This window comes from Tinamus guttatus, unplaced genomic scaffold (assembly GCF_059628265.1).
Source record: "Tinamus guttatus ecotype Peru unplaced genomic scaffold, ASM5962826v1 Tinamus_guttatus_pri_ptg000618c, whole genome shotgun sequence".
Taxonomy (NCBI): Eukaryota; Metazoa; Chordata; class Aves; order Tinamiformes; family Tinamidae; genus Tinamus; species Tinamus guttatus.
The window spans coordinates 1,533,025-1,548,664 of record NW_028289152.1 but is presented as its reverse complement, the minus strand read 5'-3'; the positions used below and the strand labels follow the sequence as shown (position 1 = coordinate 1,548,664).

The following is a 15,640-nucleotide window of genomic DNA, read 5'->3' as shown; positions in this document are numbered from 1 at the left end:
AAAGAAATCTGAAGAAACTAAATCTCTGTTGTCTGAACATGTCTGCCCCTGTGAAATTATCTGCAAGTCAAAGAGATGGTTGGAAAAGAGAGTTGTCTGTGTGGGAGATACATATAGGTCTGTGAGTATGGAGAGCATTTTCATTTTTGCAGCATGCTTGGAGGGTGAAATTCTGCTTTCAGTCCTGGGACACATTCCCTGGGTCTGCAGTGTGGTGCCGCAATGGGTCTCTTGTTGGAAACATCACAAACTTGTGAAAGATAAATCTCACATAGAAATTGAGAGTGGCTTCACCCCTCACCCAGCATTGTGTTTAAGCTGGAGGAGTAGACAGCCTTGGAAGGTGTTTGTAAATCATGGTCTTACTGAGATGTTCATCAGGTGCAGCCATTACCCCCAACCCAAAACCCACCTGTTTTGAAGCCTCATTATCTCTGTCAGTCTTTTCCACCTGTTACCTCCCTCTGAGCAGTTCACACCAAATATCTCAACCTGGCACAGGTGCACACAGTCATGAAAGAAGAAAAATGCTGCCATTCAGCTCCTGTGTGTGTGAACTGGAGTGTGCAAGCACACACTAGACTGCTCACCTGACAAATGCAGATGTTCTGGAAAAGGGACCAGGACGTACAGGGTGCAGAAGAGCAGAGCCCAGGTTGTGTCCTGTGTTGCAGGGACACACTGGGGAAGCTGTGCCAGGTCCATCCTCCCAGAGCAGCCCCTCATATCAGCCCTTCCCAGCACTGGCTCCTCATCCCAGCAGTGCGGTGGCAAATGGCCATCTCCATTCTCCTGCACGTCTCTCCATGCCCACCATGCTCTCAAAGACAGCATGAGAGCCCTGGCCCTGCAGTCAGTCCAGCAGCTCCTGCTGCACCAAGGACAGAGCAGCCTGCCCCAAGCTCATGGCCTGGATCCAGCCTGTGGTCACTAGCAGATCACACAGGGACTATGAGCTTGTCCTCTGCAGTCCACTAAGTTCACAGGCAGAGCAGCAGACCCTTTTAATGATCTGGGTGTATTTTCAACTCCATCTTTTCTAGAAGATGTCAAGTATGTGTCTGAGGAGATCCCCTTGTGTTTTAAAGGTGTCCTGCCCCTGTCACTACTCACAGGACTCCAATGGAAACATAACCGTAACACCACCAAGTTGTGATTTGCTCTTGGGCTGTATACACACACCAGAGCACAAGTGGAGAGTGTGGGAATGAGGAGAACAGCCACGAAAAGAGAAAGTCCTGCTGCTGGAAGTGGAAGTGTCTCCAGGAAAATTGCAGCCCCCATGCAAAGACTGCAGCCAGGAAATGACTGCTGCAGCAATGAGGGCCTAGTCCTGAAGAGCAGAGGGTCTGTCCCCACAGGCTGCATCCAGGCTCTCCTCCTCTCCACTCCCACTCCACTGTGAGCACTGGAGCACTGGAGAGGACAAAGACCAGCCCACAGAGACACAAGGCTGGCACCCTTGCAGGAAGGAGTGTGAGATCACACCCTGACTCTGGCCAGGAGAGTTGTGCTCTCCTAAGGGACAGGGGACCCGTGCTCTCAGCCCATCTTGATTTGCCAAAGCCCTTGGTGTCATTGCTGAAAGAGACACCGCAAAGAGAAACCCTCTGCATCGCACTGAGTGCATCTGAGTGAGCTGAGACTAGCAGGCTATGAGGTCCCCACATCTCTGCTGATGAAGGGAGAAGTCTGTCTTTCTGCTTCAACAAGGTCTCTGGGTCAGATTCAAAGGATTCCATGAAGACAGGTGGCATGAACAAACACATTTTTTCCTTTAATAAGAATGTAATAGGGAAAAGTCAGTAAGAAATGAACAACAACCTTCATGCCAGCGACCCTGGGAATGAGGAGGAGATGCACATGGGACACTTAACGGTGCTCACATTGTACCTGCTGAAGCAATTTTCTCAGTGCATCCTTGAGTTCTTTGTTCCTCAAGCTGTAGATGAGGGGGTTCACTGCTGGAGGCACCACCACGTAGAGAACAGCCACCCCCTGATCCAGGGATGGGGAGGAGATGGAGGGGGGCTTGAGGTAGGCAATCATGAGGGTGCTGAGAGAAAGGGAGATTACGGCCAGGTGAGGGAGGCACATGGAAAAGGCTTTGTGTCGACCCTGCTCCGAGGGGATCCTCAGCACAGCAGTGAAGATCTGCACGTAGGACAGCACAGCAAAAACAAAGCATCCAAATACTAAACAAACAGTAAATACCATGATAGGAGCTTCCCTGAGGTAGGAATCTGAGCAGGAGAGCTTGAGGAGCTGAGCAACTTGGCAGAAGAACTGCTCTATGACATTGCCTCGGCAGAGTGGTAGTGAAAATGTGTTGGCAGTGTGGAGGAGAGCAATAAGAAAACCACTGCCCCAGGCAGCTGCTGCCATTTTGAGACAAACTCTGCTGCTCATGAGGGTCCCATAGTGCAGGGGGCTGCAGATGGCAGCAAAGCGGTCATAGGCCATGACAGTGAAAAGAGAACATTCTGCTGAAAGCAGGAAAAAGAGGAAAAAGACCTGGGCAACACAGCCCAAGTAGGAAATGGCCCTAGTGTCCCACAGAGAATTGGCCATGGATTTGGGAACAGTGACAGAGATGGAGCCAATATCCAGGACAGAGAGGTTGAGAAGGAAGAAGTACATGGGGGTGTGGAGGTGGTGGTCGTAGACTATGGCTGTAATGATGAGACCATTGCCCATGAGGGCAAGCAGGTAGATGCACAGAAACGCTGCAAAGTGCAAGAGCTGCAGCTCCCGTGTATCCACGAATGCTAGGAAGAGGAACTCATTCAAGTAGCTGATGTTGGACATCTGCTGTCTTGCAGCACTGAGAGGGGCTGTTCAAGCAAGTAGAGATGTAGACAAGTTAGTGAAGACTGCCATGAGCAGAACTTTCTCCTAACTCCCTTCCCTGCAGTAAACTGTTTATCTCTCCCCATCCCAGCAAAACTGCCACAGAGCTCCATGGCTTGAGCCCATTTTGTGCTGTGTTTGCTGTTAGGACATAGAAATCATCTGGATTGCTCCAGCACTCTGAGTGAAACACTGTGATTCCTAGGAGCAAAAGGAGTCACTGTGGTGCTAATGCAGGGCAAGGACAGCTCCTTGGCCATCCACCTTCTTCACAGCTGCCCTGTACTTGCACCTCTGAGGTTCAGGACCGTTCCACTCATGTTACCCCAGGAAAAAAATGGCACCACTGAGCACAGAGGAATCTAGTACCAAAGTGCACATCAGCAAACTCTGCCACCTTCCTCAGAGGATCTCATGTTCTGCAGGGTGGGTGTCTGAACTTCATCTGAAGCTGACACTGGCCAGACAGTCCCAGGGCAAGAACAGGAACAGCATGGACAAATGGTTAACACAGGGCAATACCATGATATTTCTGCTTAAAACAGAAGGGAGAAGGAGAGGGAGAGGATGCTGAGGATCTCATGAGTATGAGATCCTTCTCAAATGGAGACTGGACCTGCCCTGCAGGGGGTCTCTCCTTCCACCCAGAGCTTCTCCCTGCAGTCCCCAGGCAAGCTGAGTGTTGACCCTTGCAGGCAGCAGAGTCACTGCCCCAGGCACACAGCACCCTGGGGTGGCAGGGATACTCTGACAGTGTGGCAAGGAATCCCTGCTCCAAACACCTCCTGCTCTGCACCAGGGAAAAGAGGAGGGTCATCCTGGCAGATGCTATCGGCCATGGCATGTGGTAGCTGTAGAGGACTCCTCAGGGTACCTCATGGTCATTGCCTGGCAAGGGAGAGACTTACTGTGTTAGGGGCTATGAGGATTTCTCCACCATGGAGCTCTCAGACATCCTCCCACCTCTGAAATCTTTAACTTCTTTCTGTCTCATTTGTCTCGCTCATCTTGCTTGTCTCAAGTTGGCACCTGTAGGAAATGCCCGCAGCTCTGCTGCTCTTTGCGGAGGAGCTTCTTCTGGACACACTGCTGCCAGGTTGCCACGAGCTCCACCCCAGGAGCCTGGCCATGCTAGGAAGAGTGGCACAGCTGGAGGCGTGACTTGATTTCTCCTCTTGCTCCCTCCTCCTCCTCCTGGGAAATGGTCATTGAAGCAGGCTCAACTAATTATCTATGGTCTCCTGAAACACAAGATCAGACTGAAGCCAGCATTAGAAATTGTATCATCAGAGGATGGTTATCTAGGAAAGATGGAACTATCGCACTCTGGGAGGCCCTATGCCCACCTCTTACCTATGTAGCAAACTTAGATGGGGACAAGGAGTGAGTTCATTTACCCATCCTTCAGATGAGTCAGCCTGGGCATCTCATGCCAGGTTTTCAAGCCCTGGGGTGGAGCAGGATTTAGATCCCTTTTGTTCACTCTGCAAACTCAGAAGTGGCTCTGAAAGAAGTGGCTCTCCTCTTGCCAAAACTAATGTGTGCATAACACATATTGTTGTCTAAACTCTTATTATAATCCCTGGAGATTGAAGGCCAGTTACTCACGTGCAAACACAGAATAGCACAAGGAATCACAGAATGGTTGAGGTTGAAAGGGACCTCTGGAGATCACCTAGTCCAACCGCTATACTCAAACAGGGTCACCTAGAACATGCTGCCCACAGTTGAGTCCAGGTGGCTTTTGAATATCCTCAAGGAAGAGAGACTCCACAACTCCATACCTGTTCCAGTGCTTTGTTACTGTCACAGGAAAGAAGTTTTTCCTCAACGTCTGATAGAATTTTCTGTGTTTCATTTTGCGTCCATTGCTTCTCATCCTATCACTGGGCACCACTGAAAATAGCTTGCCTCCATCTTCTTGACAGTGGCCTTTAAGATATTTGTGCATGCTGATAAGATCCCCTCTCAGTCTTCTCTTCTCTAGGCTGAACAGACCCAATTCTCCAAAACTTTCCCCATAGGAGAGATGCTCCAATCCTTTCATAATCTTCATAGCCCTGCTCCCGTAGTTCCCATGTCCCTCATCCTGGGGAGCCCAGAACTGGACACGGACACAGTATTCCAGAGGTGACCTCACTAGGATTGAGTAGTGGGGGAGGATCCCTCAACCTGCTGGCAAAATGCTTCCTAATGCACCCCAAAAAAGCATTGACCTTCTTTGCCACAAGAGCACCTTGCTGGCTCATGGCCAGCTTGTTGTTCGCCAGGACCCCCAGGTCCCTCTATGCAGAGCTCTTTTGCAGACAGTTGGCACCCATGGGGGTATTTCTCCCTAGGTGCAGGACCCTGCCCCTCCCTTTGTTGAACTTCATGAAGTTCTTCTCTGCCCATCTCTCCAGCCTATGCAGGTCTCCCTCAATGGCAGCACAGCTCTCTGTTGTTTCAGCCACTCCTCTCAGTTTTGAATCATCAGTAAACTTGCTGAGAGTGCCTTCTGTTCCTTCATCTGATCACTGATGAAGTTGAATAAAAGTTAGACCAAGTACTGACCCCTAGGGAGGAACTGTCACGGAACGAGTGGTGGTGGGGGTGAGTGACAGCATGCACTTCACTCCTGTGAAAGAAATAGTAATAGGTTTTATGGAAATGGACTCTGACTTAACAAAATTATATGGCAATGTCACTTGTTATTTACTGCCACTTGCTCTCTATGCCAGCATGTCTCTGCTCTGAAGCAGGGCCATTTCACACATGATGTTCTTGACTCTTTGTAACAGGTTTCACCATGACCAATCTGCGCTCTGTGCCACAGCTGCTGCTCTGCAGCCTAAATTCACACAAAAGCATGCAGCCTGGGGCACAGATAGGAGGCGATGGAGATGCAGGAGCTGTGCCACCTTGTTGGAATACCTGAGAAGGGATGGTCTCACTCACATGACTTCAGGACTACAATGGGAGGGCAGAAGCTCATCAGAAAAGACCAACAAGGACATTAATGATGGGGAGATGCCTTTTGCGTGAAAGGGCAGTTGCGACATAAGGAGATATTCCATGGGGTGTAGAAGGGGCTGAGTGCTTGTGGGTGAGCATCAGGGTGGCTTTGTGATGAGATTTACAGACAACTGGATCAGGGTGAGGAGGTTAATGTAATCTTCTTGAAGCAATCTGAGAAAGTCTTTGCATCACAGGCCTTGCTTCTTATGGGGGAAATTTATTTTTTCCAACTTTCAGTGAAATGAAGTAGAGAAGGTTTGTGGAGGGCAGGAGGACAAATTAGCATAGCTGTAAGACAGGACAACAGGGGTGGTGCTCAATTGCATCTAGTACTCGCAAGCAAGGAAGAACTGATCAGGGATGTGATTAGCAGTGGAAACTTTGGCTGCAATGACCATGAAATAGTGGAGTGTGCAGTGCCAGATCCTGAATGGACTGAGGAAGGGCAGTAGCATCCTGCAGACTTCGACCTTCAGAGGAGCAGACTTGAGCCTCTTCAGGGGCGTGGTGGTGGAATCCCAAGGGAGACAGTTCTGAAGAGCAAAGGGCTCAGGAAAGGCATTAGGTCTTTAAGGACAGCACCCACCAGACATAAGAATGTTCCTTTCCCATAATCAGTAAAACCAGTAGATATTTCAGGACACTAGCCTGGCTAAACACTGAAGTCATGACTGACGTGCATTAGAAGTCTTCATGCAAGAGGTAAAAGCAGGAGCAGGCTGCAGAGGAGGAAGTCAGAAATACTGTATGGTGTGATGATGTACTGTTGGTGGAAGGGAAGTCAAAGCTCTTCTAAGATTGCCACTTGCAGGGGATTTGAAGGGTATGAGGAAGTACAGTTACTACTGCTCTAACAGGGAAAGAATAACAAGGAACTCATGGGCTCACTGCTGAATGGGGCAAGGGCTTGAGTAACAGTAGATGTAGCTAGGTCTGAGGACCTTCTTAGATTCAGTCTTCACCAATAAGGTGCTCCAGGTTTTCTGCTTGATTCGGGAATCCGGATGAGAAAAGCAATGTGCAATGATGAGCAAAAGCAATGCTGAGAGAGGGATTATGTGCAAGAACTAAACCTATACACGTTTATGGGAATGATTGGATGGTATCTGTGGACACTAAGTTGGCCACTGTCATAGCAAGGCCACTCTCTTTCATCTTTGGGATAAAGGTTGTGGAGATCAAGGAAGATCTCAAAGACTATATATAAAAAAAAGGAGTATGGTCTGCCTATCTTCAAAAAGGGCCAAAAAAACAACCTGAGGAACCGTGATCTGTTCAGTCTGATTTTGGTGAGGAGTGTGTCATGGAGCAATGTTTTTGGATCACATTTCTGGCCACATGAATGAGAAGATGTCTGGGAACAGTCCACATGGATTAACTGAAGGCAGATCACTCCCCAATGAACCAATTGTTTTCTGTGATAGAAATCCTAACCTTGTGTAGGAGCAGAGAGTTATGGATGCTATTTAACATGAATTTAGCAAGGGGGTTGACACTGTCCACCGCAATACTCTTGGAGACAAGTAAGGATGTTATGATAGGATGGAGAGAGAACCAGATGGATAAAAAGCTGATTGGATGATCAGGGTCAGAGGGTTTTGGTGAATGGGCTGTGTTGAACTGGAAGCTGGTGGCAAGCAGAGTATGCAGGGCTCTGTACTGCCACCTATCCTGTCTAACTGGTTCATTCATGACCTGGAGGATGCATATGTCATCACATTTGTAAATGTTACTCGATTAGGCGGAAAAGTCATATACGTGAGGACTGCCCTCCAGGTGGACCTCAGCAAGTGGGAGGAATGGATTGTCAGGAACCTCATGGAAAACAATAACAATAAGAACAACAAATTCTGGGTCCTGCACCTGGGATATACCATCACCTAGCAGTGCTATGGGGCCTCTCAGACATGTCAGGAATGACTCAAGCTACCTGGCCAATCTTGAGGGCAATCAAAGCCAAGGGGGCACCTGATTTTACTAAGGTTAAAATGGGATGCCTATGTTTGGGCAACCAAATGCCTCCTTGGGACTTTTGGTCCTATTTGTGACTATTTTACATAGTTTGCAGTATCACTTTCTCTATAGGAATCTCTTGAAGACAATTCTCACTTCCTTTTTTCTGAGGTTACAGATGGCAGGATGGGGGTCCCAACTGTATAAACCAGGGCAAAGTATTTGGCAACATCTGAAAAGCCCCCTTTCAGCATTGTAAGTATCAGCCATGCCTGAGCCAGAGTCACCACTGCAAGGTATAAGCACCAGGTGGAAAAGGCTCCATGTTTACCCACAGCTGAAGGCCTTTTCAGAACCAGTCTGAATGATTTTGGCATAAGGAATAACTGCTAGGAAAAAGGGAAGGGTGCTGAACACCAAGATGATGACGTACAACATCACTCAGCTCCAGAAAGTGTCTGCCCAGGCTAGTTCCAATCTGTGGGGTTGTGGTGGTGTGGGTGAATGGCATGGGGTGCAAGGAAGTCAAAGGGAACACCTGATAGGTCTGTCCTGCCTACTCTGGTAGGACACTCCCCCATGGCTTGAGCACCAGACTGACACAGAGACCTGCACTCATGATGAGAGAATGATGCAGGGAGTCATTTTTGGCCACACAGGACGATCCCAGGACATGGCAGCCAGGAGAAGGCTTTTGGTGTTGCTCAGTAAAACCACAAAATGCACCTGGGCAGCACAGTCAAGGAAGGAGAACTTGCCAACTTCTGCCAGAAAATCCAACATCATTTCTAGCCGAGTGACTGATATGTAGCAGATAGCCTTAAACTCTGATGAATCAAGGATGAGAACAGCTGCTTAGGATATACACTTACAAAAGCATTCAGATTATCCAAGTGAAAACCACAGGGTAGTTTTCCTAAGAGAAGACTCGAATTCACAAACACACAAAGTTTTAATATTTCTTTGTTTGTTTTCCTGGCATACTTTTTTTTTTTTTTTTTTTTTTTTTTTGTGTGTGTGTGTGTGTGTGTGTGTATTTTTGGAGTGCTAGCAATGCCAAATCTCCGAGATAAAAATAGGGTTTTAGGAGGGGAAAGTGGTCAGCATCTGATTCTTAATCTACCTACCTATGCATATGAATGAGTAGGAAGATTGGAATTTTTACTCATTGTTCCCATCCTTGCCTTAAAAGAGAATCTTTCTATTACAGGCACAGATCTGATTTTGAATTCTTCCGTCTCACTGCTCAGTTTCTCCCTCTCTTTCTGGCACTCCTCAGCATTTCTTCTCTTTCTGCATCTAATTTTTGAGAGCCTCCCATCTTATTTCTATCAGCTATAGCTTGCACTTCAAAGATGAAGCATTAACTGATGTTACTCTCCAGCAGAACACTTTATTTGAAATTTGAAAACTTTATTTGAAAACATGATTATATGATGAAAATTTAGTAAAACTAGTAATAAAAAATTGACAGCCATTTCTTGTCACTTTACCACTCCATTTTGAGTAGTCTTTCTGTTCCTTTCAGTCTTAAAGCCTTTTGTTCTGATTAGGAGACTGTTTTGTGCCCAACAACCACATAGCACCACACAGACCTCCATCACTGCCTGAAGTGCAGGAGAATGTTGGTGGGGCCTGACACAACAGTGCTGCCGTGAAGCTGACCTTTGAGACATGCTATTCCTCAACATTGGCTGTAACGGGCCACATTCTGACGGAAGAGACCATGAATGCTGAGATCCTGCTGAGATTTGTCAAGGATTGACTTCCTACAAGCCATGATGATTCTCATGGCTTTCTGGCCTCCTCAGCCATCCCCAGGCAATGGTGCCAAGCATTTTTCCAGGCTTCTTTCATTTGCTGATTCCTTAGGCTGAATATGAAGGGATTTAAAAGAGGAGTCACAATGCTGGAGAGAACAGAGAGGATTTTGTTGAGGTGTCCAGGGTTCGCGTGGGAAGGCCTGACATAGATGAAGATGGAGATGCCAAAACCCAAGGAAACAACAGTGAAATGAGAAGCACAAGTGGCAAAGGTTTTCTGCCTGCCCTGGGCAGATGGGATACGGACTATGGTCAAAATGATCCAGGTGTAGGAGAACACAGTCAGTGCCAAGGAGCCGAGGAGCAAGAGAATGGACACCACAAAATCCCTCAGCTCAGCAACCCAGATGTTTGCGCAAGCGAGGTGCAGGAGAGGTGCACTGTCACAGAAGTAGTGGTCAATGACGTTGGGACCACAGTATGGCAGCTTGGCTTTCAGGACTGCTAATGGCAAGATCAAGACCACACCACCCACCCACGCACCCAGGAGAAGCTGGCCACACACCCTTTCCGTCATGATGGTGGGATATCTCAGGGGGTGGCATATTGCCACGTAGCGGTCATAGGACATGATGGCTAAGAGGATGAACTCTGTTGCAGCCAAGGAGAAATAAAAGTAACATTGGCTAAAGCAGCCAGCAAAGGAGATGGTCTTCTTCTCTGACAGGAAGTTTGCCAGCATTTTTGGAACAACAGAGGAAGTCATGGACATCTCAATGAAGGACAAATTACTGAGGAAGTAATACATGGGAGAATGGAGATGGCAGTCTGTATAGACCAGTACAATGACAAGAGCATTTCCCAAGACAGTCACTAAATAAGCGAGCAGGAACACCACAAAGAAGATGATCTCCACCTCATAGCGGTTTGGAAATCCCACGAGAACAAACTCTGCCACAGCCGTGACATTCCCCATCCAAATGTGCTTTCTGTCATGGTGAGAGGAAGAGAACAACACAGTTTCTTTGAATATTCAATTCATTCATTCATTCAAACAAAAATCTTTCCTCACTACTTACATCTCCATTTCTCCATTCCTCCCCATTCCACAAATATTTTTTATTGTTCTTTCCTTCAAAAAAAAAAAGGGGGGGGGGGGTAGAGAGAGATACATGTAAGATGCAGGTCTTTGCTGCCAAGGTCCTTCCACCTCTGTAACACCCAGTCAAAATTGCCGTCAAATCACAATATGCAATGCACTCTTTTCATGCTACATTTCCAACTTCCCTATTTGCAGGTCATGCATGCACAAAGCAGCAAAAACAGCTGCAAGGAAAATATTCTCCTCTTATGCTTGTGCCTTTGAACTTACCTTCTGCACAAAGAACACCCCATATATTTACATTTGATAACTTGCTGAAGCTATCTGTGTCCAAGTTCCCAAAGAGCTCTGCAGTTTCAGGAACCTGTGGAGGTGCAGCATTCTTCTGTTCCAGCAAATTGTGGGGAGTTACAGAATAGAAGTGGATGCATCCTACATTCCCAGTTTATATTGTAACAGCAGAGGAACTCACTTTCTGACAGAGTTACAGCATGGCCCAGAGAAGGACAAATACAAAGGAACAATCCCATGATATAGCAAGCCACAAGAGTATTAGAGTAAAAAACATTTTTCACCCCTGCTGATGGTATAAGCAGAGCTGTTATATGTGGGCTCTGATAATCTGAACACCATAGCATGAGAACTGAAACACACATTCTGTAGACTGTGCAAGCTCTAGCTGCTAAATCCTACGGGAGCCAACCTAGTTGTCTTGAGAAAACTGAAGCAGTTTATAACTTTGAAACCACCCAAAGCATGTTGTCCAGAAGATAAAGTTCAGGAGGAAGGCGGAAGTCTTCTTCTTACGTGTGTTTTTATTTTCTTTTTTAATTAATTGTTTATTTTTAATGAAGAGAGCACATTTCAGAGTGAGCCAATTATACCTGATAGACAGTCTTAGAAATGACATAGAGATGATAATTGGCTCCCTTAGAAACATTTGAACCTTGAAAGCTGGCAATTTCTGACTCAGGGGATTCAGGCAGACAAGTCTCAGCAGAAGTGTGCAAAAGTAGAAAACTTTTCTTCTTTGTAGAGAACAACAGCATTGTCCAGTATTTCTGATGAAAAAACAATTACTTCAAGGGTCTTTTCTTTCAGAGAGACCATAGTAATGAGGAGAATCAGCTCACCTAATGGAGCTAATATGGAAGGATCCCACCATGGGCTTTTCCAAGATATGGTCTATCTATTTGAGGCTAGAATGGGGCTAGCTGAGGACTCGTATGTTGACGCTTTTCACATTCACTCTGATGAACACTAGAAGCAGATCTTTTTTAGTACAGCAAAGAGGAGGCTAAAAACACTACATCAGAAGGTGCTAAGAGACGTGTCCAACATCCTTTCAAGGTATCTCTCATCTATGTCTATTGTCTTTATAATGCTTGGAGGTGAGGGGAGAACTGAGATGATGGGAGGAAAGCAAAATTTGCACCCACCGTCAAAAATGACCATAAGGATGATCTGCGAACTAAAGGTCAATTAAGCTCAATGTGGTGCTTAGGAAATTCTTGGAGTCCTCCTGGAAGATATTTCTGGGCAAATAAAGGAAGAACAGGCAGCGTGGAGTGACCAAGGTTATGGCCTACCTATCTGGCTGACCTAACCGCCTTCCTGCCTGCTGCACCTGTGTGTCTTACATGGTGCAAAGACTAGATTTGTGGAGGAGATCAAGCACTGTAAGTCATTTTCTGTTTACTTGAAGAAGGGATTTGACATGGCGTCCAACAATCGTTTTGTATCCGTGTTAGGATGTCACGGTCTGAATGGTTTTATTAGTTTTGGTCTGGATGGTCCTCTTAATTTTATCGTATCAGAGGTGACAGAGTGCTGCCAGCATGTTGGCAAATGTCCTTGAGGAGAGGGTATTGTAGGTAAGTTCGAGGGTATAGATGCTATCCAAAGGGACCTTGACAGACTGGAGAAATGGGCCAACAGAATCCATATGAGTTCAAACAGGGACAAATGCAAACTCCTGCCCTTGGAAGGAACAGCCCCCTGCTGTGATCCAGGCTATGGATACCTGGCTGGGAGCAGCTCTGTGGGGAAGGCTCCATGGAAGATCCAGATGGACCTGAAGTGAACATGTGCCCTGGCAACAGTGCCATGTGCCCTGGCACAGGTGTGTCCTGGCAACAAGGATGGCCAAGTGATCATCCCACTCTGTCTGCACTCATTAGACTACATATGCCATTCTACCTCCAGTTTTGGCACCCTCAGTCCAGGGAAGACGTGGATAAACAGGAGGGAGTTTATTGAATATTCACCAAAGTGTTCAGGAATTTTGAGCCCGGGAAGAGAGGTAGAGGAAATGGGACTCATTCAGTGTGGAGAAAGGAAGATTCTGGTGAATCTCAGAGCAGCCTTTCAATACCAATAGGGACATTTTTGAGAAGACAGAGTAAAGCTCTTCACAGTGGTGTATGGTGGGAGGAGGAATGGCAATGGACATAAACTGAAACAAGAAAGCTCTCAAGAGGCAGTCCAGAGAGGCTGTGTGGTTTTCATCCTTCATAGACGGGACTTGATGAAACTCTTGAGCAATTTCTCCCTGTCTTTGAGCAGGAACACTTGGATCTCCCTCCTGCCTTTGACCCATCACTGGAACATCCCAGCATAAGCTTTGTTCAGTCCCACAATACCTATAAAATGTCCTCAACAAATTCTACACAGTCCCACATAGCTGCTTCAATATCCCACAAGGAATTTGCTCTTTCCCAGGAAACCTCAGATAATTTTATCTCCTTGTGACTGGTTGCACAGTAGTACTTGTCCCTCTGCAGAGAGGCAGTAGAAAGAGTATTAAACCGAATGCCCATCGATCAGTGATCCAAGAGCTCTGGTCTCTGTTATCCAAATGCTGAAGGACTGGGTTGTTGTTATTCATTTTATTCAGGGTTACTACACATTTTACTCATGCTAACCAGGAGCCTTCTGGAATTCAGCCAAGGAAAGGGCTCCAGAGTCCTTCACCTGGGGTGGAAGAAACCCAAAGGCCCCCTGCAAAAGGTAGATTTGGGGCTGACTGGTGAGGGAAGAGTTTTCTAAAAGATGGCCTGGGGCTCTTGAGGAAGAAGCAGGAGTCAGCCATGTGCACCAGTGGCAAACGCCATCCACCGAGACGGGACTCCCATACTGCAGGCAGATAAAGGGGTTGAGATGTGTGAGGAAGCTGTTCCCTAAGCTGCAAAGTCCACCCCTGCCCTGAGAAGGAAGCCTGGGATGGGAAGTCTGATCCCCCTTTTCCTGGTGTTGCCATTTAGTAATTTTCATGGATTAATTTTCACTCATGACTTGCAAGAAAACTATGTTGTTCTGGAACAAGAATCAAAAGAAGGATTTGTTTATGCATTTCCAATAAAAAATATGGGGTTGTCATTCTGTCTGAAAGACTTCTTTACTACTTGATCACTTCCTCCCAATAGTGCAGAAAAGAGTAGTCTCCTGATGCCCTGTGAGACTGGATCGGGACCAGGGCCAAACCACAGAGCACTGTCCCTTTGAGATCTCTGCAGTTGTTGGGGCAGGAGGAGACTCTCACTGTACGTGCTGCTCCCATGCTCTTGCCCTCCCAGGGGGAGTGTGGATGGAGAGGAGCAAAGCCCTTCCCTGAGCCATGTCTGTCCCTGCATGCAGGACTTGTGTATGCGTCACAGCTGTCCCCGATGCCAGCAGCAGGAGTGAGTGGCGTGAGGAAGTGCCCTCCTCTGGGTGATGTCCCCACAGTTCTAATTGCCCCCAGGCTGTGTGGTAGAGGGACCATGGAGAGCAGGAAGAGCTGATCCTGGTCACGGAGCTGAGCACAGCCCCTCCCTGGGCACCAGGCATTCCCCCCGCACCGTACTGCCCACCAGCAGCCAGCAGTGGACCGAGGGCAGCATCCCCTTCCTTGGGGCTGGGGCATGGCTGGGCTCAGGGATGTTCCCATTGCTGCAGCACAGGTGTCTCTCATGATGCCAGAGCTGTGCAGGAGAGCCCCAGGCAGGACTCTGTGCCACCGTGGGAGACTCAGTTTGCCTGTGAACTGAAAGGTTAGTGATTCAAGCCCAGTCATGGATGGTGAACCCTTGGTAGGATGCCTGGGAAAGGGGCCTTCTGCCTGGCACCCTGGCTTTTGCTCATGCTCAGCAGGAACTAGTGGAGAAAAAAAACTATGATAGCCCTGTGGCTCTGAATCAGGCTGAAGGAAAGGACCTGTGAATTGCTCAGGGAAGGACCTGTCTCCTGAACCAGGGCTCCTGTGAATGGAAGTATCATCCCGGGTTGGGCTGGTGCCACTGATAGTCCCCTTCACACCTGGGTGTGCAGAGATAGGTCCTGCCAAGGGGTGTAAACTATGGCATAAACTCCAAGACCTAATGTCAATGAGAGAAGTCCTGCTTTTGGGTACATCTTGGGAATGTCTGGGAGCACAGGCAAATGGAGGCAGTCCGGGAGGGATCCTGGCAGTGATTTAGCAAACATGCAGGGCAGTCTATGAGAGGAGTGGGGCAAGGGAGCCCGAGAGGCAGCGGCTGAACCAGAGAGTGCAGATAGGTTGTCTGCAGGTTGAGGGGAAATACAAGGCAGCTTTGCACTAGGATGATGGGCAAAGCCAAGGGTTTGTAAGGATCTATGAGGAGCTGAGGCAAACCCACAGATGTTCATTTCCAAGCAATTGAGCTCCATATTTGCAATAGGAGCTTCTCAGGTGCACTCCCTCCATGACTGGAGAGGAAAAAGGGCAGCAGCAGAGGCTGAAGGACTCCCTCGTTGCACGTTATACTAACTTGCAGAGTTTCTGTCATGAAAGAGCTATTGCAGCTCTTGCCCATCCTGCAGGGACCAGCGGGAGACGGGAGCCCCTCAGGGCTGCAGACAGGGGCTCAGCAGGGGGGAACAAGGGCACCTGCAGTGGCACCAGATGTCCATGACCCTCTGATGACATTCCACTCTAATTCACTTTCCTTAAAACAGACCACACACAAAGTCTCCT

General features: G+C 47.7%; 2 protein-coding genes across 2 annotated transcripts in view; one reads left to right on the top strand and one right to left on the bottom strand.

Annotated features, from left to right (window-relative positions):
* Nucleotides 1-10,539, bottom strand: part of LOC148592356 (uncharacterized) — a 68,666-nt gene extending 58,127 nt beyond the window's left edge. The window contains exons 1-2 of the mRNA XM_088535160.1: nucleotides 9,632-10,539; nucleotides 1,887-2,431 (exon numbers count right to left, since the gene is read on the bottom strand). Coding sequence (XP_088391286.1) covers nucleotides 1,887-2,431; nucleotides 9,632-10,539 — 1,453 coding nt within the window. The remainder of the gene's footprint in view (nucleotides 1-1,886; nucleotides 2,432-9,631) is intronic.
* The window catches only part of LOC148592355 (coiled-coil domain-containing protein 81-like), a 129,989-nt gene that overhangs the window by 108,237 nt on the left and 6,112 nt on the right, over nucleotides 1-15,640 (top strand). The gene's annotated exons all lie outside the window — the stretch shown is intronic.